The sequence below is a fragment of the Canis aureus genome, chromosome 3, assembly GCF_053574225.1.
Source record: "Canis aureus isolate CA01 chromosome 3, VMU_Caureus_v.1.0, whole genome shotgun sequence".
NCBI classification, from domain to species: Eukaryota; Metazoa; Chordata; class Mammalia; order Carnivora; family Canidae; genus Canis; species Canis aureus.
Genome location: NC_135613.1, coordinates 13827582 through 13855197, shown reverse-complemented (window position 1 = coordinate 13855197; position 27616 = coordinate 13827582). Strand labels below are relative to the sequence as shown.

The window sequence follows — 27616 nt, the reverse complement described above, 5'->3', positions numbered from 1 at the left end:
GTGTTTATAAGAATTCTTTGTATTTTATGTTCATTTTTTCTGTAAACCTAAAATTGTATAGTGTGTGTGGGCAAGGTGTTTGGAGCTCTGGGGGTGTCCCTGGGCACCTAAATAAAGTTGTTTGAGAAAAGAGCATTAGTGATGGGATGAGCACTGGGTGCCATACTATATGTTGGCAAATCGAACTCCAATAAAAAAATATAAAAAAAATTTTTTTAACTAAAAATAAAATAAATAAATAAATAAATAATAAAATAAAAGAGAAAAGAGCATTGGTCAGGGTTACTGTATTTGTCCCTTTCTCTCACCTCAGCTGAAGTCTGCCTGGCTGCCCTGCACTGGTTTGGTTCCAGACATAATGCTCTCAATGTTCTCTGAAGGTAACGATGTTCTGGATGTGAGGTGACTCTGCAGTAGCCTCTAGGCCTCAGGGGGTGTCCTGCTGGTCCTGGGGCCATTCAGTAGCAACAGCACTTCCAGGGTACCTCGGACTAGATCCAGCTCCCCACTCACTGCTGGGTGCAGGGGCAGCTGTGATAGTCAAGATCAGATTTTTCATTATCAAGATCTGACTTAGAAAAAAAAAAGATCTGACCTCATATAGAGACAAAGTGGACACTGGAGATTCTGTCCCTCTGGAGGAAAGACACCACACTTTTGAGAAGCTATGACTAATTGAAAATGAATTTGAAGGGCCTGAGTCAAGATTAGGGGCACCCACCTCGAAGACACGCTATCAGCAACAAGAAAGTTGGACACCATGAATAAAGACCTAGAAACATGGGTGCCTGGGTGGCTCAGCTGCTTAAGCATCTGTCTTTGGCTCAGGTCATAATCCTAAGGTCCTGGGATCAAGCCCTGTGTTGGGCTCCTTGCTCAGTGGAGAGCCTGCCTCTGCAGCTCCCCTTCTTTGTGGGCACACTTGCTCACTGTCAAATACATAAATAAAATCTTAAAAAAAAAAAAAAAAAGACCTAGAAACATCTGACTTTCTACTTGGGTGTGAAGTACACATTCCAAAAGAGTACAAATGTCAAGATATAAAACAAGTCAAGCTAATGGCCAACATACCAGAAAAACTCAGTCTCTACAAGCTACAGCAGAGTAGCAAAATCAAGTCACTGCCTCTGTTAACGTCTGCAAAATCCATCAGGAAAATGAAGGAAAAATTCAGGGAGCTCTCAGAGTGCTCTGGAGAAAAAAATCTCATCTTCAAGGAAGCCTGACACTGTTTTCAACAGATGTTAAGTGAATGAACAAGAGAGTGGAGACATTTGTTACACAAAATAAGAGAATATTACAAAATTCTTTTTTAAAAAATCAGATCATGGGCAGCCCGGGTGGCTCGGCGGTTTAGCGGCGCCACCTTTGGCCCAGGGCATGATCCTGGAGATCCAGGATTGAATCCCATGTCAGGCTCCCTGCATGGAACCTGCCTCTCTGTGTGTGTGTCTCTCGTGGATAAATAAATAAAATCTTAAAAAAATAAAAATTAAATAAAAAATCAGATCAAGCTTCTATGCAAACATTACAGAAGATGAAGGACGGGGCTGCTGCTCCTGGAGAAGACATGGATGTCAGGAGCCTGGAACCTTCTGGTGAAACAGGTTCACCAGAAGGTGAGACCACGTGGAAGATGGATGTGAGGTAAGACAATGATTTAAGTGAGTTTAAACACTCATTTAAAAACTCCTGAAGAAGAAAGAAACCAGCTGCATACTAACTGAAGAATGTGAAATAATCAGCACCTTGAAAGATCTTCTGAAATGTCTCTAAACTAGGAAAGTGTCACTGCAATCAGGAAAATAAAAAGCAAGGTAGAAAGGGAGACATCACAGCTCCAATGGAAACTTCACATCCTCCTTAAGTGTATCAGCATAAAAATCATTTTCACCAAATACCTGATTTAGAGAGAATGTACCCTACAGAATGTACCCTACAATGAAGAGAATCCTTCAAAAGCAGATGACAAGACGAGCCATTAATGCAAAGAGCTGAACACCTACAAAATACAAGCCAAAATTCCTTCAGAAAAATTCTAAAGAATTGTGTGTTATTATTGAGTCCTAGTGAAAGAAGAGCTCATGACAATGAGTTAGGAGCTCTGTTGGCTGAGAGACACCTCCATAGCTTAAGAAAGAAAGTGCATATCTGAGACAAAAACTAAGGAAGACTGTAAGGTTTTGAAAAAATATCCTTATGCTCCTGATGTTGCAAACAGGATGTTTTGGAGAGGGCAGAGACCACCAGACCATCCTCTGGATGTTTCCAGATCCCCAAGGAAAGAACAGTACTAGGCTGTGGTTGGTTGAGGATCCAGGGTCTCTCCAAGGATCAGGAGCCCAGGGGAAAGATCCCTCTGGAAGGTAAGCTCCATCCTGACATAACAGATCTTTCTTAAGATCTCAAGACAGGAAAAAAAAAAATCTCAAGACAGCGAGGGTATCCTGGTGCTCCTGACACACATAGCAGCTTGGAACTCTCTTTGATTCAACAAATCATAGGATCAGAATTCCATTGACCTAGACTCTGGTCCTCCCCCTTACCCCTTTCCAGCCTTCAGATGTTTTAGAAAAACTCAGGGGGATTGCTCAGGGGACAAAGGACTCTCTGGTCTTCCCCCATTCCAGAAATTCAGAAGAAATTGCCTAAGAATCTTCTCCGCCAAGGGGCTTCACTGGCCCCACACTTCCTCCCCAGCCTCCATCACCCGCAGGAAATGTCTCTGTATCAAAGTCTGTCCACACCCCTGACAACACAAGTGAGTCACCACTGAGCTGACCCCTACCTTCCATTGATCCTATAGAACCAGAACCACAGCAAGATGTTTTCTCTTCACTAAAATAATTTTCTTTCTTTTTTTAAAAAAAGGATTTTATTTATTCATTCATGAGAGAGAGAGAGAGAGAGAGAGAGGCAGAGACACAGGCAGAGGGAGAAGCAGGCTCCATGCCGGGAGCCCGACGCGGGACCCAATCCCGGGAACCCAGGATGATCGCGCCCCGGGCCAAAGGCAGGCGCCAAACCGCTGAGCCACCCAGGGATCCCCACTAAAATAATTTTCTAATACTATTTTAGTGTTATTGCTATTAAGTGATTTTGCAGTGTCTACAATGAAAACCACTTGGGATTATACTTCATTGACAATGTTCTATAGTTGTGGATTATTTCAATGTGACACTAAGTTAATTGCTTCATTTTATCTTATTTGCAAGCAGCATAATTACAGCTTTTTGTTGTTTTTAGCAAGTCTTCTAAAATAATCCAGGAAGCCAGTATTTCATTTTGCCTTTCTTTTAAAATAATTTTGATGTTGCTCTTCTGGTTTTATTGCCATGATATAAAGTGATTACGCAACATCTCAGTGGGAGACCTGATACAATTACAACATTGAGGATTGTGGATTATTTTGTGCCTGATGTGAATGTGAATCAGATTTAACTCTGAGGCCACCTGCCTCTGCTCTGCTCAACCTGAACTCCTTGGGGTGTTGACTGGGAGGCAGATTTAACCTTGACTCTGAAAGGTGACCCAGGTTCCTATGAAACCAAACCCAGCCACTCTTCACCCAGGGCCTGTCCCAGACAAAATTATGAAGGTGACAAAGGCTTTCTAGGACCCCAACTCCCTTCCCTGTTCTGTGTCCTGTACCATGCTGCCCCATCAGAAGCCTGGATTTGGGGCTGGACAGGACCTCAGAGGGCGGCAGTCAACCTTCACCTCTCCTTTCCTAAACTGTCTCGCCTTTACAACTGCACAGTCAATGGAAATACTTTAAAACCTTAAGCCCACCAATGCCTCTAATCACACTGAAATTCAAATCCATGCTCCAGTGACCCATGAGGTTGTCTATGCCCTGGTCCAGACATGCACAGGCCCGAGCCCCTCCTACACAGCCACTGACCGTTGTCCTTCTGTCTGACAAACAGCCATTCTGGGCCTCCTAGTGCTGGACCTAGTGCTGGATCCACATACCTGCAATGCCTCCTTGGAGCCTTCCTGGACCCCACTGCTCCCAGTGGCTGAATGTTTCCTGAAGAACACCGGCTTTGCCCTTGAAACAGCTCCTCTCTCAGGTGTGGGTTTCAGGCCAAAGACCCCACATGAATGCAGTTCATGGAGAGGTCAGGAAAAGTTCAAGGTTGTGGGGAAAGAGGCAGAAACATGGCAGGGTGGCCACTGCCTCCCATGGTGAGCATTGAGCAGGAAGGAACTCAGGTGGTTCCTGGGAAGAAAAGCCAGTGGACCTCAAGGCTCAGGTGTTTCCCTGGTTTGGATGGTCCCTCGCAAGGAGGGACTTGGTAGCTCTCAATAACCAGCTATTCCCTAGGAGCCATGCCTAGTATTTGTGAGGCGCAGAATTCAACAAAGCGTAGACCTTCATAGGAACTCATAGTTCTTGACTTCATCCTCCCAAAACCCACCCATGACTCCCCCCAGTGCAGGGGTCACATGCGGAGATGAGGAAACAGAGGTTCAAACAAGCTCCAAGTTATGAAACGTTCAGAGGTGGTTGTCAGTTTGTGCTCTGAAGGACAGGGATGAGGCTTACCTCTGCCCCTTCCCAGCCGGCTTCTTTGGGCATGTCTCCTAAACCTGCTCCCTCGAATTCCTCACCTCTGACAGAGGTGCACGGGTTAATTGAGATGAATTTGCAGAAAGCTCTCAGCACACGGTCAGATAATTTGCCATGTTTATGATCACCCTCTAAGTCATTGGCATTGACTCTGGGACATCCATTCCGAAATCCCATTCGTTTTCCATTCTCTGAAAAGCTGTTTGGCCTCTGTTTCAGCTTTTTTTCGGCTGGCAGACTGCACCAAAATGCAGTACGAGGACCCTCGGGCGGAGGTTATTTACCGAGGAGGAGCTTCCCCAGACCTTGCGAATGCACATGTGCTTGGGCCAGGTGTGCACAGGCTGGAAGCATAGGAGCACGCTCTTCCAGGGGCAGAGCCCAACAGCAGCAGGTGCAGGAGGGGAAGGCAATCAGCCTTGAATGCAGATCACAGGAATAGTCCCTGGAGCTGAGAAAGACCAAGGGAAGAGGGGGTTGGTCAATCCAGGCTCACTGTGAGTGGGTAAGAAACAATTGCGTAACTAGCAAATGTAGTCCTCGTTAGAACCAGGGGCTCTTTCTGGAAGCAGCAAAAACACTTTGGACATAGCTATGGGAACAAATGGGAGAGGGTCTATTAAGTAACATTGGAAATAAATTGGGCTTCTCTGTTACTGTAACAGCTGAAACCCAGAGAATGCACCCATGCCCTGAGCACTCACATCTAATTTGTGTCATCGGGGCAGCCCGGGTGGCTCAGCGGTTTAGCGCTGCCTTCAGCCCAGGGCCTGATCCTGGAGACCCGGGAGCATGGAGCCTGCTTCTCCCTCTGTGTCTCTGCCTCTCTCTGTCTCTCTCTCTCTGACAGGAATAAATGAATAAAAAAATAATAATTCATGTCACTGTCTGATATCACCGGCATTTGAGTCTGAGCCTCTCACCAAGTTCAGAGTGTGGCAAGGTGTCTGCCTCCCTTGTGGCCATTGGTGACCTGCGGAGCTTTTACACAGACCACTCTCGGCTCCGTGTGGGAACTTGATGGGACTGTAACGGTAACACTCTAGAACCTCTAGAACCGTAGGTGTTTTCAGTGTTTCCATGTTGTTCTATTTGTAGGTGATATTTTGTGGCTATTAGGAGTCCACTAAAATAATCAGAAGCACAGACCTTTATTTTTTTCTTAAAATGATACTTTTTTTTCCTCTTCTGCTTTCATTGCTGGTATGTAAGAAAGGACAGTCTTTTGGTTGGCTCTAATTAACAAGGACCCATGACATGAACACTAAGAGGGAATTTTACATGAGTGGGCTCAAAAGATTGGGAATGCAAACTTTATTTCTATTGTAACAAGAGCTGAGTTACTCTGGTTATAACACTGGTATGTTCCACAAAATCAATTTTTAAGAAAAGGTAAGGTTGTGAAACATTTTGTCTGGCCAAGCATCCCTTTCTTCGCTGTTCATCATGTGTAGCTGTAAAAATGGCTCCAAAGAGACCTGCCCCTGTGAATCCTGCCACCTTTATCCATCCTCAGAGTGGAGCTTTGGCACGCATTAGCAGCTCAGAGTTTTGTGGGGTTTTTTTCTTTTTAAGATTTATTTATCCATGAGAGACACACAGGCAGAGGGGGAAGCAGACTCCCTGCAGAGAGCCTAATGTGAGGCTCCAACCCAGGACCCTGAGATCACGACCTGAGCTAAAGGCAGACGCTCAACCCCTGAGCCACTCAGGTGCCCTGGATTAGCAGCTCAGAGACGGAGCTTTCCTCCAGAGGCAACCCGTTTCGCACACTTAAGAGTCAGTGTTCTCTGCCACCACAAACCTGACTGACACCTGCCAGAACTAGGCTTTCAAAGTGAACACACTTCAGTTAGGTTTGGCGTAGAAGAAATGGAATCATCAGAGTGTGTAAGAGAAACACTGAATTCATATTTAACCCTAAGGCCACGAGCTTCTTACCAGCTACAAGCTAAACTAACTGGGATGATCCTTAAGACAATCTTAACTCTGAAAGTTGCCCCAGGTGGGCCCCCACCGAGCTCCCGGGACAAACCCAGCACTCTCCAGCCAGGCCAGCCCCCAGCAGGAATATGACTCTAACAGACACATTTTGGGGACCCTGACCCTCTGCTCTGTTCTGTGCCCTTCACTTCCTGTCCCCATCACTAGTCCCTGAGAGGAATTCCTGCCAATCTCTTGGCACGTAGGGGAACGAAGCTAATGACGCCCTTGGCGTTGAATCTGGGACCTCTATCCCGCCTATTCCCATTCATTTCCCATCCTGAAAAACTGCCCGTGTGTAAACTGTGTTTGCCTTGCGGGCGGCTCCAAGCGGTTGGCAGTACGAGGACCTTTCCCGGAGGACAATGTTCAGCATGGTGCACTCAGAAGGGTGGACACTGTGATCGTGACGAGCATCGGCGGGGGTCGGGGTGTGCAGGCTGCAAGCACATGACGCACCTCCTGAGGACAGATTGGGCCATCAGTGGGGACGTGGTAGGAGAGAGGAGCTCAGGAGAAAACTTCTGAGTCCTCGACAGCAAGAACTGCCACAGGTAGAGCCTCAGAGGTTCCCTGGGAGAGGGATGGAAATGCCAAAGTCACTACCAGGTGGGATCCCAGTTAGGCCCCAAGGGGATACTTTGTGGACACAGGATTTTAGAGCCTCCCATTGAAACAAACTTGTGAGTGCGTACCTTAGGCAGTATTAGAATAAGAAACACTTGGGGGCTTCTCTGAAACAAGAACATACATCCCAGTGAGTGATTCCTCCCCAGCTGCCCTGGTCTAAGCAGGGCACAGTCACTAATACGTGTCACCGTCTGGTATCACCAGCATTAGAGTCTGAGCCTCTCACCAAGTTCAGAGTGTGGCAAGGTGTCTGCCTCCCTTGTGGCCATTGGTGACCTGCGGAGCTTTTACACAGACCACTCACGGCTCCGTGTGGGAACTTGATGGGACTGTAACTCTTAGGTAACGCTTTGGAACTGTAGGTGTTTTCAAAGTGACTCTTGAAATTCGGCGTTTCCGTGTTATTCTGTTTGTAGGTAGTGTAATGACAGTATCCTCATTCTTGTTAACAAGTCCGCCAAAATGATCAGAAACACATTCTTTCTTCTGGAATAATTTTGATTTCTTTCTCATTGTTTTCCTGCTTTTATATAAGTGATTGCACAATATGGTGAATTAATAGGATTATGCTGTTTAGGATAGTTTTTTTTTTATAAATGTCCATTACACAAAACATGAATTATACTTTTTGTCATTCATATTCAATCCAGAAACAGGAATATTTTTTCTCTCTTCTGATGCAATTTGGGACTTTCTTGCAATTGTTTTCACTACTGCTGCTAAAAAAATTGTACATTTGCTCAAATTTTGCTCAAATTGAAGTTCAAGAGGATTATTATTTCTAAGACAGTGCTTCATGCATGGGTCTCATTTGGAAGTAAATTTGGTGACTGCCTTGTTTCTTTGTCCTAGACGGTGTGAGGAGAGTCTTTCAGAGATGGTTGTTTCTTAAGGTCCCATGATGAGAGTTTATCATGAGGGCTCTCACACCTAGAGAGATTTGAAACACAAACTCCACTTCTATGTACTAAGAGTCAAATTGACTCTACCTGTAGAGACAGATATAGCTAACGAAGTTATTTTCGGAAGAAAGTAGCCCATGACATTTGTATAGGCCAAGCTTCACTTCCTTCAGCATTCCCCTAGTATTTAAGTATATTAACAGCTCTGAGGAGACCTACTGGGGGATTCAGACACCTTCTGCCTCCAGCCTCAAAATGCAGCTCTGCACAAAGATGACCAACACAGAGAAGGAGATTTCCCTTCAGAGGCATCCCAATCTCACAGTTTTCTTTGTATGGCACCCTACTCCAGGCCTCCTGCTGCCCGCTGACCCTGCTGATCTTGACTAACATCCCTCCAAACCAGCCTTTCAGGGCTCACACTTCAATGAATGAGAATGTGGGTAAAGTGGAGTCACTGGGATGCTTGAAAGGGAATCTGAACTCGGATTTAACCCGAGGCCACAAGGCACTGCAACCTCCCTGGGCTGATACTCCAGCCTAGTGTTCTTTTACCAGGGCCAGCCCAACACCAAATAATGATGGTGAAAACACTTTTTAGGAATCTTAATTGTCTTCCCTGTTCTACTATCCTTCACTTCTCCCTCACATCACAAGGCTTATCTTGGGAATGGAAAGGACCTCAGTGGAGTGTCAACCCTCCCTGACTCCCAGATTGCCACCTCCATCCTCAGCCATGGCCTAGCCAACATGGTGACAGCTGGAGCCAATGTCCACAGACAGTTTAGAACTCTTGTCTTCCACCAGGACAGAGCAAGGATACCTGGCCCAAGAGGCACTGGCCCTTGTTGGACCAGGACCGAAAGAAGCCCTGCTTCTCCCAGGATCATTTTCCCCTCACTACTGCAGGACTGCCAGGACACATAAATAAGGCTGTGGGCAGGTGGCTGCCCTCCAACCCTCACAGTATTGTCAGCACACAGGGTGTAGCAAGTCACAGGCAGAAACGACCATCTACAAACAAACTGGGCAACAGCAGGTCATTTACCCAATGACCCTGAGGTCTTTGAAAACGGTGATCTTAATGAGGTGGGGTTCAGGAGTAAATGTAATCTGCTGCTCAAGTTAACAAAATGCAGACCGCTTCTCAGGCTTATGGAGATAGGCATAAAGCCTGCAGTAGTGCGCATTTCTACCCCTGGCTACAGATGAATGAGACTATTATAGACACTATGTAAAATATTCCCAAAATGTCTCTTACTCGGCTAGTTTCTAAAAACAAATTACCCAGTTGTTATTTGGATGGAAACAGGAGTCCAGAGAAAGCACCCTCCTTCCACAGCCAAAGAAGCATTGTGAGTTTTTCACTGTAGCATGACATTTTGCTTGACCACATAAATCTGGTTTTTCTTTGATCATACTGAATTATCAAAGCTTTGGAGATTGGTAGATTTGTCCCCAATTAAAGCAAGTGTATGGCGTCTCCATCAGTTGATGTATTTTCATCCTAAGTGATGCTCTAGAACTAGAACTGTCTTTGCCTGGGGGCTTCCTGAGATAGCCTGCACCTAAACAGTTTGCCTGTATAGGCTGGGCTTGATGCTCTAAAGCCCTGACATGACCCAAGATGAGACCTGACTCCTGGATGCATCATTGAGCATGGATTCACTTGTGTTCCTCAGTATCAACTGTGCACAAGTGACCTAATGGTGTCCAGGACAAGCCCAACACAGGTCCAGAAAAATCACCTCCCAGCAAAGATCTGTGTGTTAGCGCACTGTGCTAGGCCCTGTGTCCACTAATCTCTTTGGGGTTTTTTTTTGTTTTTTTTTTAAAGATTTATTTATTTATTTATGATAGACATAGAGAGAGAGAGAGAGAGAGAGAGAGGCAGAGACACAGGAGGAGGGAGAAGCAGGCTCCATGCCGGGAGCCTGACGTGGGACTCGATCCCGGGACTCCAGGATCGCGCCCTGGGCCAAAGGCAGGCACCAAACCACTGAGCCACCCAGGGATCCCCTACCAATCTGTTATCTTATTTCTAATTATGTCTTTCTTCATAACTTTAGTTTTTATTCCTTTTGATGTAGGCTTAAGTTTATGAATTTTGATTATGATTTTGGATCCAACTTAAGGATGTCTTAGAATTGGAATTTGGAGGGAAAGGCACATAACAAATGAATATACATTCTATAGTAAATTGAAAGCTATTCAACATGATTTCATGGTTTGTCCTAAAAATCAAAAAATATTTTTTCCATTAAATAATTGCATTAACCAAGGTGCCTTGAAACAAAAGATGGAATCTGATTCCGTTGGTGTAACGGAAATCTTAAGATGCGAATACATTATGAAATTTCTGGCTACTTATGTCAAGTTCCCAGAGTCTCACACTGTCTCCCATGCATGTCATTAGCATCCCAGCAATGATAGCTTCACCAATTTATTCATGGAGAAACGCCCCTGGCTCCTCATGATCATACACACATGAAAGAGTTCTGAAAAGGATCCCAGGACTGAATGAGAAGAAATACATTTCATACATATCCATTTCCATTGCATTTAATAAAATTTACATTCTTGGGAATTTCACTTTTTATTTTGAACTTCTTAGCTTGAATACTAGAAATAAAATATGATTGACACTAAAACTTACTTACATTACTTCCTGTAGCACTCAGACAGCAAGAGGCCTCAGATCTTAGAATAGCAGGATTCAGTGATACATTGATTTTTATGAAGTCTAGGAGTCAAAAGTGTCATGAATATCTTAGGAAACCAGAATGATGTGAAAGCATCTAAAATAAAAGGGTAACTTTAAATGATGTAATAAGAACTACAATTTAAATGATAGAATAATTTTTTTAAGATTTTATTTATTTATTTATTTATTTATTCATGAAAGACACAGAGAGAGAGAGGCAGAGACACAGGCAGAGGGAGAAGCAGGCTCCATGCAGGGAGCCCAATGAGGGACTTGAACCCAGATCCCAGGATCACGCCCTGAGCCAAAGGCAGATGCTCAACCACTGAGCCACCCAGGTGCCCCTCCTTGTCATTCTTCTTAAGTAAAGAGCTTGAGAATAAAACCTGGGGAATAGGTGTGCCCTCCTGCAGGAGAAAAAAAACCCTCAGATGTACCCCCACCCCCACCCCCCCCCAAAATGGCTAACACTTGTTTTATGAAGATGCAATGTAAACTCCTTAGGAAATCTGTCTCTAAGAGAGTCGGCTCACTGTGCACAGGCAAGAATGACTCAGCCAACTTGGCACCCAACATTTATACAAGGAATACGTGTGCACACATACACACGAACACACACTCCTATTGGGTCCAGTATACAGGGTGCCATTTTATTTTGTTAAGTCATGGATGGCTTAAACATTTATTTTCAGGGTAAAAAGCCAATTTTTTTTTCCTGAATTGAAGTACTTTTTCAGTGCCGTGAATATTTTATACAAATGCTTTCCATAATAGAAATTTCTGTCTCGTATCAGTTCCACTATCCCTTTGGAATATTGCTGGATGAACTACAGGACAGACGCCATGGTGTTCAAATGGGGGTCACTGCTCAGCCTCCTCTACCCCCTCACCCTCTCCAGGACGGCATGTGGCAGTGACGAAGCTCAGCACTTCCCAGACCTAAGCTGTCCTTTAAGCATTTTCCGGGACTGGGAGGAGGAAGCAATAGATGGAAGAGAGTTGAAGAGAGGGGAAGGTAGAGGGGTGTCAGACATCAGGAGAGGATGGAAAGGAAGTGGTTCTCAGGGGAATGCCCTAGGGCACCCTGGCTCTTCCTTCTGCAACAGGTCCTGGATGCTGCCAGCCCAGGTTTCCCTCCTCCCCCAGTCAGACTCTGTTGCTCCCTTATTTTCTGACAACGCTTTTCTTTTCCTTCTGTCTTTACTCCAGACCCGTATTTGAGAGCAGACACCAGACATGGATCCAGCTCACCTCCTGCTCCCACTTCTCAATGAAATGTATGAGAAATAGTAAAGCTGTTCCTGATGGTCAGGACCAGGCCCAGTACCTTCAGTTATGTCTTGATGTTCTTCTGCAGAATATAATTGTTTTTATACACTATGGACATCAAAGATGTCCACTCTGCGACTGTGATGGATCAAGACGCAAACAAGATCACTTTGTTATCCTGTCTGAACACCGACAAATGGGAACATTGTCTAATCCACAAAATACCAACTGTTCTCTCTCCTGACCAATGCAAATGACTGTCGCTCCTTCACAATTATGGCACCAGCCTTCCTTAAATTTCCCTTTCTAAAGATAAGATTTATTAAAATACCAATCACAGAGTCATCTCTGTACATGGCAACACGCAATCCAGAGAAAAATGCCTGTTTCCGTGAACTCACCCCAAAATCACCCAGCATCAGTGGAAATCCTGTATAAGGCCCTTCTGCAAGAGCAACTACTCCCAGACCATGGAGGATTAGGAGGATCAACCAGGAACTAGCAGCAGGATGGGGAACAGTGATGGTGGCCCCTCAAAAGGATCAGAACAATCCCTTCAGCCACTGAAGACTGGGTTGGGGCCATCAGGAAAATGCTGGCTGGAAAGGTGCCCTCCGGGCAGCCCTGGTGGCTCAGCGGTTTAGTGCCGCCTTCAGCCCGGGGTGTGATCCTGGAGACCCGAGATTGAGTCCCATGTCAGGTTCCCTGCATGGAGCCTGCTTCTCCCTCTGCCTGTGTCTCTGCCTCTCTCTCTGTATCTCTCATGAAAAAATAAATAAAATATTAAAAAAAAAAAAGAAAGGTGCCTTCCCTCGGCCAGCTCTTCTCTAGGGGTTGGGCCATGTGGGCTTGTCGCCCTATTGGGGGAGCAGGGTTAGATTCCATTCCCCCTATCCACCCAAGATTTGTATGACCACAGTAACCATACAAGTGGATCTTCCTTCTTACCTGGAGCCCCACTCAAGGTTGAGACCCTCCAGGCTACCGCCGCCGTGAAATGAGAGCAGATGAGGTAGTGAAATGAGCATTAGGGAAGTCAAATGAAATAGGCTCCTACAACAAATCTGGCCAAGCAACAACACCTGCATGCTATGCCTGTGGATATCAATGACATGAGGACTGTGTGCACAGAAGAAATAGAATTTTGGGGTGTCAGAAAGTGTGTCATTAATTCACCTCAGTCAGGCTGCTTGAGTAAAGTAACAGTCGTAGGAAAAATGCACTGTGTTGGTGGGACGCCTGGGAGTCTCTCATCGTACTGAAAGGGTGTCTTAGTGAACATGGGTGAGGAGACTGCAGATGGGTCAGATTCTGAGGGGCCTTGATTGACACGTAAAACATAGGGCCACTGCCTCCACCGGAAGAGGCTGTAGTTCTAGAAAAGTGTAATGCACCACCTCTGTGTTCACATGTGCAGCCTTGGGAAAGATGGCCTTTGTATGTCATACGCTCTACCCACTGAACCCAAAACCAAGAAAGTTTGTCTTGACATCCCTTTGACCCATCTGCTACCAGAGTGGGAGGACCTCACTCCTCTCAGACAAGGCCCAAATCTATGCTATCTCAGTTACTCTGTGAATCAAATTCCCCCATTACATTGGCCCTGAGACTGCAGATTTGTCTCCACATTTTAATAAACTGATCAGGATAACTGGATAACTAAATCCAAGGATGTCTTCATTTGACTTCTTTGTGTCCTTTCTTCCTAAAGTACAAGTAAACCTCTTTTCCGGGATAAAGGAAACACTTGGACTTCCTCCTTTCTTCCACATGTAGGCAACATTCTGAGTCTTAGGTCCAAGGAGATTCCCTCATTTTCTGCATGTCACATGACCACCTGAGTAAATAACATCACATGATCTTCAACAGAATGGATCCTGTCTTACCAGTACCCTCTTAGGTGAAATCCAAGAGTAAGCCTCTTGGAACTTTCTGTTTAAAAAATAAGTTTCATGCCGTTCTAAATTTCACAAAAATTTACTGCAATTAAAAGAAACTGGGCTATAAAAATCATAACAAATGGTTTCTTGGAATATTCAGATAATTGCTTAAAAATAAAGACTTAGGCACCTGGGTGGCTCAGTCAGTTAAGCGTCTGTCTTTGGCTCAGGTGATGATCCTGGGGTCCTGGGATCGAGTACCCAGTGAGGCCTCCCTCTCAGTGGGGAAGTCTTCTTTCTCTCTCTCTGTCCCTCCTCCTACTGTGCTTTCTCTCTTGCTCTCTCTCACGCTCTCTCTCAAATCTTTAAAATAATAGGGCAGCCTGGGGCTTTAAAATAATAGGGCATCTCAGAGGTTTAGTGCCACCTTCAGCCCAGGGCGTAATCCTGGAGTCCGGGGATCAAGTCCCATGTCGAGCCTGCTTCTCCCTCTGCCTGTGTCTCTGCCTCTCTCTCTGTGTCTCATGAATAAATAAATAAAATCTTAAAAAAAAATAACAATAAAGATAGTTCTGACCATAGAGCTTAAGATACAAAAACCAAATTTGTATACACACCTTATTCTCAATTATGTCCTGGCAATAAATGACTTCAAAACACTAGTGGCTTACCTCAACAAAAGTCTATTTCTCATCTGTCTGGGATTCAGGTTAATGGGATCATCCTCATCTAGGACAGAGAAGGGTCATGGTAGTGAGAAAAGAGCAATGCCTCCCCCCCAAAAAAGGATGGTACAGATTGCTTCATCAATCCCACTCATATCTCACTGGCTGAAAGAAATCACAGGGAAAAGCTGAAATCAATAATTTGTGAAATACAATCCTCTTGGAAGACATGTCCTAACTGGGCTAGTGCCATGAGAGTGGGCATGAAATATGTGGCCCCTACAAAATACATTGTTCATCTATTTGGTCAAAATTATTAGCTTCCTTCCCTAAAGTACACAAAGTATTCTTACCCTTTTCCACCACACACAATATGATTTTCCAAGCCTAAAACCTCCATTCACGCTGAAAGTAACTAGAAGATCCCAGTATCACTCCTCCATCAAGATATCAAAGAACAAAAGCCAAAGCTATGAGCCAGTTGGAATAAGGACTGAGCCTATGTAGTAAACATCCTCTCATCTACAAAGAAGAGGAGAGAGACTGCATCCATTGGAACAAAGCAGTAGCAAGATTCAGCTAGGGAGATGTTTTGGGATAGACCTTTAACTGGACAAGCTTTCCCCTCTCTTTCCCACCTATCAATTTCTGCTTCCTGGCCGAAGTCCCCAGACCAGATTCTTGGATGTCCCTTATCTTGCTTGGCCTCATTAGTAGGGATCCTAGAGACTGCAGAGGAGGAAAAAAAAAAAAAAGGAAAACACAAATACGAACCAATTAGCCCATCCTCCAAGTCATTACTCCTAATTTTTCTCTCATCTCACCTTAAGTATCTTGAGCTTATCAGTTGTCTATGGCAAAAACACACTTCACTTTTTTTTCTTGTGGCAGTTTACAGGAATGCCTAAATAATAGAGGAATGATTTACTGGTAGAAGTTTTAATGTAATCACTGCTGTAGACCAAAGGTTTTAAATCACAACCCAGGTTTGAGTTTTGCATTTCTTAACTATGTATAAATTTTTTTCTCAGAAAGTGTCTCCAAGTTATTTCTTCATTTAATGAGTATAAAGTCTACCTGTACCCCTTACCCTGAAGTTCTATTTCCTCACCATTCTTCCTGTTAAACAACACTTTCCTTTTTTTTCCAATAGTAATAGAATATCCCTTTATTAACACATTCCTGAGCTCATTTCTTTCTAGATGTTCCCAGGCAATAGTGGCCAAGAGCATGTGAATCATGACAGAGATATTCTGTGATCCATTATTCAGGGCACAAGAGGATTTCCTCTTTTTTTTTTTAATAATAAATTTATTTTTTAATGGTGTTCAATTTGCCAACATACAGAATAACACCCAGTGCTCATCCCGTCAAGTGCCCCCCTCAGTGCTCATCACCCATTCACCCCCACCCCCCGCCCTCCTCCCCTTCCACCACCCCTAGTTCATTTCCCAGAGTTAGGAGTCTTTATGTTCTGTCTCCCTTTCTGATATTTCCCACACATTTCTTCTCCCTTCCCTTCTATTCCCTTTCACTATTATTTATATTCCCCAAATGAATGGTAACATGTAATGTCTGTCCTTCTCCAATTGACTTATTTCACTCAGTATAATACCCTCCAGTTCTAGGGGATCCCTGGGTGGCGCAGCGGTTTGGCGCCTGCCTTTGGCCCAGGGCGCGATCCTGGAGACCCGGGATTGAATCCCACATCGGGCTCCCGGTGCATGGAGCCTGCTTCTCCCTCTGCCTGTGTCTCTGCCTCTCTCTCTCTCTCTCTGTGACTATCATGAATAAATAAATAAAATCTTTAAAAAAAAAAAAATACCCTCCAGTTCTATCCACGTCGAAGCAAATGGTGGGTATTTGTCGTTTCTAATGGCTGAGTAATATTCCATTGTATACATAGACCACAGCTTCTCTATCCATTCATCTTTCGATGGACACCGAGGCTCCTTCCACAGTTTGGCTATCGTGGACATTGCTGCTATAAACATCGGGGTGCAGGTGTCCCGGCGTTTCATTGCATCTGAATCTTTGGGGTAAATCCCCAGCAGCGCAATTGCTGGATCGTAGGGCAGGTCTATTTTTAACTCTTTGAGGAACCTCCACACAGTTTTCCAGAGTGGCTGCACCAGTTCACATTCCCACCAACAGTGTAAGAGGGTTCCCTTTTCTCCGCATCCTCTCCAACATTTGTGGTTTCCTGCCTTGTTAATTTGCCCCATTCTCACTGGTGTGAGGTGGTATCTCATTGGGGTTTTGATTTGTATTTCCCTGATGGCAAGTGATGCAGAGCATTTTCTCATGTGCTTGTTGGCCATGTCTATGTCTTCCTCTGTGAGATTTCTCTTCATGTCTTTTGCCCATTTCATGATTGGATTGTTTGTTTCTTTGGTGTTGAGTTTAATAAGTTCTTTATAGATCTTGGAAACTAGCCCTTTATCTGATACGTCATTTGCAAATATCTTCTCCCGTTCTGTAGGTTGTCTTTGAGTTTTGTTGACTGTATCCTTCACTGTGCAAAAGCTTCTTATCTTGATGAAGTCCCAATAGTTCATTTTTGCTTTTGTTTCTTTTGCCTTCGTGGATGTATCTTGCAAGAAGTTACTGTGGCCGAGTTCAAAAAGGGTGTTGCCTGTGTTCCTCTCTAGGATTTGATGGAATCTTGTCTCACATTTAGATCTTTCATCCATTTTGAGTTTATCTTTGTGTATGGTGCAAGTGAGTGGTCTAGTTTCATTCTTCTGCATGTGGATGTCCAATTTTCCCAGCACCATTTATTGAAGAGGCTGTCTTTCTTCCAGTGGATAGTCTTTCCTCCTTTATCGAATATTAGTTGACCATAAAGTTGAGGGTCCACTTCTGGATTCTTTATTCTGTTCCATTGATCTATGTGTTTCACCCATTTTCTGCCTTCCAGGTTTTCACAGCTAACATAGCTTTACCAAAATAATTTATGGAGGCATAACATGAGTAGCCATCTTTCTAGGATTCAATAAAGTTTTCCACCATCCATGGTTATCTTCATGACAAATACGCATGTACACATCTTTCCTGTTAAATGTCATCATTTCCAAATAAGCAGTTTGATGATTGTGTCAGGCAGAGTTCAACAATTCAACCAATGAAATAGAATCCGTATACCTAGTGATTAATTGCAGAGAATTGGCTTATGTAACTGTAGAGACTCACTAGGCAATTCCAAAACTCCTAATATGGGCTGAACCCTTGAGCATGAGCCGAAGCATCAATTAACAGGAAGAATGTCTTTGCAAGGAAGACTCCACTCTTTCCTTCTGGCCTTTCAGAATTGACTTAGGTCCAATCAGATTATATAGGATAATCTCCTTTAAAGTCAAGTGAGGGGATCCCTTGGTGGCTCAATGGTTTAGCGCTGCCTTCAGTCCAGGGCATGATCCCAGAGTCCTGGGATCGAGTCCTGCGTTGGGCTCCCCACCTGCTTCTCCCTCTGCCTGTGTCTCTGCTTCTCTCTCTCTCTCTTTATCTCTCATGAATGAATAAATAAAATCTTTAAATAGATAGATAGATAGATAGATAGATAGATAGATAGATAGATAGATAATAAAGTCAAGTGATTGTGGACTTAATCACGTCTACAAAATATCTTCACAGAAATACCTGTGATAAGTGAATAAGTTCTGTAGCTTAGCCATACTGAGACTAACCATTTCTGTCTACACCTTGTTGAGCTGTAAGCCATACACCTCTCCTGAAACCATAAATGACTTCCAAATTAAAAAAAATAACAATGTGATATTTCTGCCTAATATGGTCCGAGTATCCTGCCTATAATAGAAACACACAACTCCCTTCCCCAAAAGAAGATGCAACATCCTTGGATGATGTGCATACTTCTCCTTTGATACTCCTTAAATACAGTGATCTAAAGTGAACTATCGGGGTGCCAGGGTGGCTCAGTTGTTTAGGCATCTGGCTGTTGATCTCGGCTCAGGTCATGATTTCAGGATCCTGGGATAGAGCGCCATGTGGGGCTCTGAGTTCAGTGTGGAGTCTGCTTCAGATTCTCCCTCTCCCTCTGCCCCTCCCCCTGCTCACGCTCTCTATTTCTCTCAAAAATAAAAAAATAAAATAAAAAATATATAAGATGAGCTACTATTGGGATGCCTGCTAGCTCAGCCAGTAGAGCATGTGACTCTTGATCTCAGGGTCATGATTTCAGGCTCCCATGCTGGGCATGGAGCCTACTTAAGATAATAATAAAGCTAACTATAATTAATGCACCTTATATTGGGTTATTAGGGGATAGCTGTGGGAAGAAAACAAAAAATATTTTAATATGTATACAGATTCATAGCAAAATTTTCATAACTAGCATGTCCTTGTTTCTGAAAATGGTCATAAAGTAGTACCTGGTATTATTAACAGTTTTCTTCCACGACAACTTCATATTTCCTTTGACCTTAGCAACCACCTCACATGGTTTTGATTCTGGTCAGGTGACCCAAACACTTATTTATATTTATAGATATATTTAAATTATGTGTAATATATACAAATATGTATCTATAAGTCTGTTCTTATAGAAATATCTCCAGTGCTAACATCTATATCGTTTAATCTCAACTAAAGAAATAGGTTCAGTAGCATTCCGACCTCATAGGAAACTAGTGAACTTATACATACACGTGTGCACATGTATATACACATATACGCACATAAAGACATTTGTTATAAATAATTGGCTTATACAGTTGTAGCACCTGGATAGTCAAGAATGAGATTTCTGGGGCAGACCCTGTTGAAGGTCAGGCTGAAACTCTCACAGGCAATGAAGCTGCTGTCCACAGCTGTGATTTCTTTTCCTCCATGAATACCCAGCTTTGTTCTTAAGACTTCCATGATTATATCAGCCCCACCCAGATTATCAAAGATAATCTCCTTTACTTAAATCCAATTAATTATATAATTCAATCAATCTACAAAATACCTTCAGGGCAGCAACCACCCAAAAACCTAGATTCATATTTTTTTTTAATTTGAATTTTTTTTATAACTACGGAGTATAGACTAGTATAGTCTAGTATAGATTAGTCAAGATAACATGTAAACCTTAGTACCAATGATGGAAAGAAATGTGTTTCAGGGGTGCCTGGGTGGTTCAGTTGGTTCAGCATTTGTCTTTGGCTCAGGTCACGAGACCTGGTGTCCTGGGTGTCCCTCTGTCAGGCTCCTTGCTCAGCAGGGAGCCTGCTTCTCCCTCTCCCTCATGCTTATGTTCTCTCAAATAAATAAAATATTTATTTTAAAAAATGTGTTTCAGTAAGAATTGAAGAAAACAGGAAAAATATAAAGTGATCTATATCCAGACAATATTAGAATATCATCAAGCCAAAATAATTAAAAAGCAAAACTACAAAAACATGGAGAACAAAACATCTATAATGTATGTGTGTGTGCGTGTGTGGAGAGCACAGATTCTAAGTCTAAAGGTATTAGGATAGATGCAAAATTGCCTAGTAGAGTCTGTACTTCTTCATCTGATTACTTCAAGTTTCTTTCTAAAAGTGTTAAACATTTAATGAAGGAATTAAATAGAAGGCTATTTAAGAAATGAGTGCATCACCCTGGGTGTTGATAAGACTGGTGTCTTAGAGTGCTGCTGAGTTGCCCACTCACCTTTGTGAGTACCTCTTCCCAAGATGGATTTGAATAGCGCTGCAAGTGGTAAGTTTTCATCTGCATTTTGTTCTCTTTGATAATGCCACCTACTTTATTTTCCAGAGTTTATAAAAGTTAAAATTCACAATCATGATTAGAGGGCCAAATTATTGGAGCAGGAGATTTTTGCACTGATGGGTTCTTTAAAGTTGGAGACTGGAATTTCAAACTTAAGATAACAGCCATAAGTCCCACAAGTGGGTTGGCAAAAGATCTAAAGCTGACACTGTAAATGGAGAAAAATATATTATGGAATACCTAATATATTTAGTTTTATTATAATGTATTTTATCTCAAAGTACCAGTGTATTTTATCTTAATTCTTTAAGGTTTTACTTGTTTATTTCCATTAATTTTCCTAGCTCCTATTGCTTCCTATTTTCTTTGTATGTAATTTTCTGGATTTTTCAGTAACTTTTTCCTTCGGTAACTCAGATCACATTGTCATTTTTTCTATTATACATTCATATTTTACTTACATGTCTCCAAGTTAGCATGACTTTAGATGTACCCCTAAAGTAAAAATATAGAACCATTGTTGAACTTACAGGCTTTCAGCCTGAAAAAAAAAGACATGTTTACAGAGAATTTTTAATCCATAAACATAACCTTCATACTCCTTTTCCCATTTTCTCTTCATCGGGCATACTACAAAAAGAAACAGAAACCTGGCAAGGCAGGATTGTTTACAACCAGTCAAAAGGATATCCTCCAAGAATGGTTTAAACAAAACCCATACCCTGATAAAGCTACCAGAAAACAATGGGCCAAGGAAATTGGCATTCCAGAGTCTGAAATTCAGGTAAGCATTAGGTTTCTATTTCATTATCTGTCAGATTCAAGGTAAAGAGAAAGGCTGGGCTCAGGACTTTCAAGCAATTCTTAGGTATGTTGCTCAAAAGGATTTTATTGTTGTATATTAAAAACAAGAACTGTGTTTGTATCTTTTATCAATTGTGGAAATACTGGCTGGGTATATTCACTGATGGGAGGAGCATATACTCCTCTATCTCCCAATAGGAGATAAATCAATTTTTGAGATTTAGGTAACTTAGGAAATTATAACACTATGTTAATGATATGGTATCATTAAGTGTTGATATAGGGCACCTGGGTGGCTCAGTCGTTGAGCACCTGCCTTTAGCTCAGATGGTGAACCCAGGGTCCTGGGACTGAGCCCTGCATCAGGCTCTCCTCAAATACCCTGCTTCTCCCTCTGCCTCTGCCTCTCTCTCTCATGAATAAATGAATAAAATTTTTAAAAAATATATGGATATATACTGGAGCTCCTGACTGGCTCAGTCAGTAGAGTGTGAAATGCTTGATTACAGGGTCATGAGATCAAGTCCCAAGTTGGGTGTAAAGGTTAAATAAAAATAAAAATAAAAATCTTTTTAAAAATATGTTGATATATGCAGCAGAATGAGGATTAATATGTAATTATGAGGAAACTGTGAGGCAAGAACTCATGTAAGTTCCCAATTTTCAGGCTAATTTTTTTTAAATACCTGAAATGTGATTTACACACAGAAGTATATAAAGTAATATCCCATATTGTATTATTTGAATAAAGCTACTGGTGTGAAAATGAAACCATGTTGGATTTCTTCAGTTAACAGGGTGAGAGTTGTAAACAATACAATTATACCAGGTGAAACAGCATCTAAAACAACGAAGATCAGTAAAAATGTGCTTTTAGAAGAAAATAATGAGTTCAGATTTTTGTGTCTATATAGAGTCTCCAGTAAGCCACTGGCTCTAAGGCCCTTAGCCTGAAGAATGCTGGAGAGAAATTTTTCTTTACTCTTCATGCATTTGATCTGGGTGTAAAGAGTTTACTCAAATTCCTAGTAATAAAAGCGCATCCTGTGGGAATATCTGATGATGTGCTTAAGACTTACCTGAAAATATTTTGATTAATTAATTTAGAGCACAGATAACTTTTTAGCACAATGCCTGGATAAAAGAGTGGTTCATTAAATATTGGTTGTCATTAACACCCTAAATCTTATCACAAATTATCAAAATAAAACATTCAAATAATTAGAAAGTACATGGCAAATCTGACTCCAATAATGAGGAAACATACTTCAATGGGTTATATTTGTGACAAGAGTTTCACAGCAAGGTATACAGGGCCCCAGGAGTTGCCTTACCTATTGTTGATTATAGGATGAGGGAATATTGATGAGTACCACTGTTGATTGTGGCTAATTTACTCCCCATTTAAAGAAATTCTTGGGGTCCCGGGATGGCTCAGTTGGTCAAGCGTTCAACTCTTGATTTCGGCTCAGGTCATGATCTCAGGGTTGTGAGACTGCAACCCATGTTCCACACTGAGCTGGAAGTCTGCTTCTCATTCTCTCCCTACCCCCTCTCGTACACTCTCTAAAATAAAAAAATATTTTTAAAAAAAGATTTTATGTATCCATGAGAGACACACATAGAGAAGCAGAGACACAGGCAGAGAGAGAATCAGGCTCCCTGCGGGGAGCCAGATGCAGGACTCGATCCCAGTACCCCAGGATCATGACCTGAGCCAAAGGCAGGTGCCCAACCACTAAGCCACCCAGGTGCCCCTAAATAAAGCTTTAAAAAAAGATTCACATTCTCTAAAATAAATAAATCTTTCTTAAAAGATTCACATTCTCTAAAATAAATCTTTAAAAAAAGATTCTCTCCTTCTGCCCCTCCCATCCTGCTCATGCACTCTAAAAAAAGGGGAGCAGAAAAAAGGAAATTATTTTCCACAATCAATTCTATGTGTATTATACATTATAAAATGGTATTTTTTAATGTAAAAGTAATTATTTAATGACTGTAAGTAAGACCAAGCAATATAATTGTGCTTCTTTTGCAGACTGGAGACAATGTTTAGCTACAATTTTCTCATACAAACATTAAATGACATTCATATAGAAGAAACACCCTCACAAATAACTGATGGGTGATGAACACACACCAAGTCTGACCAAAGCAAAACACAAACTGAAAACAGTTGTAATTACTCATATTTTTTTAAAGATTTTACTTATTTATTCATGAGAGACAGAGAGGCAGAGACACAGGCAGAGGGAGAAGCAGGCTCCACACAGGGAGCCTGACGTGGGACTCAATCCCGGAACCCCAGGATCACGCTCTGGGCCAAAGGCAGAACTAAACCGCTGAGCCACCCAGGCTGCCCTAATTACTCATTTTTTAAATTCAACATGTTCATTCTATTTTAAAATTAGTAAATGGAGAAGCTAAAAATGCTTCTATTTCAAGACATTAGAGAGCTGGCATATGTAATTGTTTACAACTTGTAAAAGTAACTCAAATTTGAAGTAAATGCTAAACCACGTGTTAAAATAAGATGGTATTAAGAGTTTATTTCCTTATTCATGAGAAACAGAGACATAGGCAGAGGGAGAAGCAGGGTCCCTATGGGGAGCCCAATGTGGGACTCGATCCCAGGACCCCAGGATCATGACCTAAGTGAAAGGCAGATGCTCAACCAGAGCCACCCAGGTGCCCCTTGGTATTTCTTATAAAGAGATAAGGGGCGGGGGGGGGGGTGGCAAGAAAAGGCATTCACACATTGAAATCCTGTTAGGAGAGAGAAGTGGGAAAAGGAGAAAGAAAAATATTGATCTCCTTTGATAGAACTGACAGTGTCTCTTCAATTTTTCTTGGGATACCATGATGACGACCATAAAAGATATGCTGTCCTGAACTGTATGCTAATAGTAATAGAACTCCTAGGATAATACATCACCTTTTCCTTATGGGTATTATCCCAATGGCAGTTGATCAAAATCTATTGCATTGATATTTGGAACAACAGCGATTGAGTTACAGGGCTTTCACATCTTCTCCTGCTTAGATTTGGTTTAAAAACCATAGAGCGAAACAGAGACGATTGGAATTTGGATGCTCCTTTGGAAAAAACAAAACCCAAGGACAACACCAGTATCAGCCTTGGACTCAAGGTAAAAAAACCACTGGTCCAGGGATGCCCTAAATCATTTAAATAAATAAAATATTTTTTAAAAAATTAAAAAGAAACTACTGGTCCAAACGCATTTCTTCAGTGGGTCCCTGTGAAAGTGGAAATGACTCGGCATGTCGCACCCATATTCTTGACAAAAAACCATCGCCTTTGGGAGGCACTTACAGCTTGTTCTGAGCACCCTAGTGTCAGAAATAGAAGCACGGTCCCACAGCTGGCTAGCATAGGCAGGTTCTTAGCAAGCAAGGCTTTGGACCTTTTGGTCCTGTGGCTCTGGGCAGGGTGGCATCCTCTTCTGTCACCCTGAGGGACTCAGGTGGACTGAGTGTAATCTCCCCAAGTTCAAGTTCCCAGTTCAAAGATGAAAACTGTTCTAAAAGACCCCTTCTGTTCCTGTGTTCTCCTTTAGAATACTTACCAAAAGCAGCCAGACAAGACTGGACACCCATCACAAGGTCTCAATCGCACACCCTAGTTCAGGCCTTCGAGAGGAACCACTTCCCTGATATTACAACCAGGAAAAAACTGGCTAAAAAAATGGGCATTCAGGAACCAAGAATTCAAGTAAGTTCTGTGACACCAAGTATGTTCTACCCATAAGTGATATTTCTCCCAGAGTTGCTGAAAAACTTTGACCTATCTTGGATTATCACAATCATCAAGGGTAAAGGTATGGGATGGTAAATATCTAGCATTGCTGGTGTAAAATGAAGAATGCTGTCAGTGGTATACACATTTAGAATCAGCAGCAGCGAAACTGGGGGGAAATGTGAGAGTTAATGCCTGTTCTGAGAACGCTCTGACAGGTTTTCTACAGCCTGGCACTGCTGTCATTTTCGTCCAGGTAATTCCTTTCTTGTGAGGCTGTCCTGTGCCTAGTAGGTATTTCTCAGCACTCCTGGTCTCTACCAACTAGATACCCCCACGTCCTCTCCCCCAATTTGTGACACCCTCAGAAATCTATATACTTAATCAAATGCCCTCCAGTTGGGAGAACAAAGTCATTCCCGTTGGGTACCTTCTAAAGTTATTGGGACAGTGGTTTAGTATATGTCAAATGCTCGTGACTAAGCACATTCATAGGTTCATCAGCACAGAAACCCTCAAAAGACTTATACTCATTAATCCTTCATCAGATTTATACACACGACGTATATAAGATAGGGGTTCTTAGGCACATGTTGGCAAAAAGAAAATATCAACCTAGTCAAGAAAACTTGTTTGCTGATCCAAGGTTGAAATCAAAGAGAGAAATCTAGAGCACATGCCTTTTCAGCCAGTCTCAATTCATCAGAAGTTGATTGCTATGTTATGACCTCAATTTGTTTGGATGTGTATTCACACACATTAGTACATAGACATTTATAAATACACACATATACATACATACACATACGAAACACATGAACCAGAGTAATTAATTTCACATACATGGAATATTTCTATTTCATTTGAAATTTATATGCACATGCACATACACACAACCATTCTGATATTGGAGCCTGTATTAATAGCCACTTCACTTTACACAGTATGAGAAACAGAGATACAATCACTTCTGATTCCTCTTCTTTTCTTTACATAGGTGTGGTTTCAGAACCAAAGATCCCTATACCCAGGGCAGAGCAGAAGTGAGTCGATGAATTCCTTGGCAGATGGCCCAAATGGAAGACCAGGTCTGACAGCTCAGCAGCACCAAATTAATCAATCCACTCTCCTGGGCAGGTCTCATCATTTTTCTTCCTCCAATTCTTTCAGCAGGAACCAAACATTTCTACCTGCTTCTCTCCCATCCCATGAATCCTCTGTCCCTTGTCTGAGCCAAAGACCAAGTGTCATGATGGTGCAGCCCACACAGGCTATACAGAGAGAAAATTCTGTCTCTACTCTGAGCCTTAGGAATTACCTGCCAATGCCCTCGACTTTGGGAGGAGACCTCTCAGATACTCAGACTCTTTTCTGGTCCCCAAACCAAGAAAAATGCCAGAATCACAAAGAACAGAGTGGGATAGGAATCTTGCAGTTGAAGGACTATTCTCAGCCTCATCCTGAGGACCAAAAACACCAGCTGCAGGTCCTGGAGCAGGTGGACATATCTTACATTCTGCAACGGTGGGATAATGTGTGCCAGGCTGATTGCAAAATGGGATCCTGGAGAAGGGACACACTGAGACACACATGGCTGCAGTACTCGGCCAACTGGAGAATCATCCTGTTCCCTTGGCCAACTATACCAGGGATGTGTAGAAACCTCAAGCCTTTATGTTAGTTCCTATTATCCACAGGTTTTCAGGAAACAGTACCTTTTCTGAGTCCTAATCCACAGAAAGAGGGCCCTCTATGACCCCAACTGCGTTTCAGTGAAGATAATTTCAGGCTGTATTCTGTATGTTACAAAGCTCACCAGGGCCTCAGTTCAGGAGAAGGAAGAAGTCATTCTCAGAACCTGGTCCAGGCCTCTCTTCTTTTGATGCAGAATCAGTGCAACTTAAAGGACAGTGAATAATGAAGTCATCCTGTTTGGGACAAAACTAATCCAAGAGAAAGGAGAAAACAACTGGAAACTCAAATGGAGGTTTTAACTTTTTCGTGGGCAGTGGTTATCATCTTCTGTACTCACTTCACTGAGTAAAGGATTGTTTCTAAGCTGCATATAGCCTTTGGAAGCACCATGGGCATTAACCAGCAGACAGGTCCGCTGAATCCTTCCAAACAAAAGCATTTTTCTGACACATGTGACCTCCTCTCTAATCATGATGTCCACCAACCTGAAACTTCTATGAACTGTAACCAAACCCAAACGAGAATAGGTCTACAAGGGACATATCAGCACTCCTTTCTCCCCTAGCAAGATGGAAAAGCAAACTTAAAATTAGTTTATCATGTAGAAAATGAAAGGATAGTGTATTTCCTGATGATGTGAGTTCATAAAAACGAGCTTTTCCCTAAAGCTCTGAGGATTTTAATTGGAACTAGAAATTATCTCAGTATCTACCAATACAGGAATGATTAAATGAATTAGGATAAATCCACGATACTGAGCATTCTTCACTTGTATTTTTTTCCTATTTAAAACATACAAAAGGGATCCCTGGGTGGCGCAGCGGTTTAGCGCCTGCCTTTGGCCCAGGGCGCGATCCTGGAGATTCGGGATCGAATCCCACGTCGGGCTCCCGGTGCATGGAGCCTGCTTCTCCCTCTGCCTGTGTCTCTGCCTCTCTCTCTCACTGTGTGCCTATCATAAGTAAATAAAAATTAAAAAAAAAAAACATACAAAAAAATTACAATAGTCACAACACCATACAACCACTTAGTC

The 27616-nt window shown here is 42.5% G+C and overlaps 1 protein-coding gene across 1 annotated transcript; it reads left to right on the top strand.

The window, feature by feature from the left end:
• Positions 1-1537: 1537 nt before the first annotated feature.
• DUXB (double homeobox B) lies at positions 1538-26471 on the top strand. The gene is given in 8 exon segments (XM_077882873.1): positions 1538-1619; positions 3930-4076; positions 4796-4909; positions 21059-21111; positions 24175-24280; positions 24710-24864; positions 25886-26430; positions 26432-26471. Coding segments are annotated over 8 exon segments (1242 nt in total).
• Positions 26472-27616: the final 1145 nt, after the last annotated feature.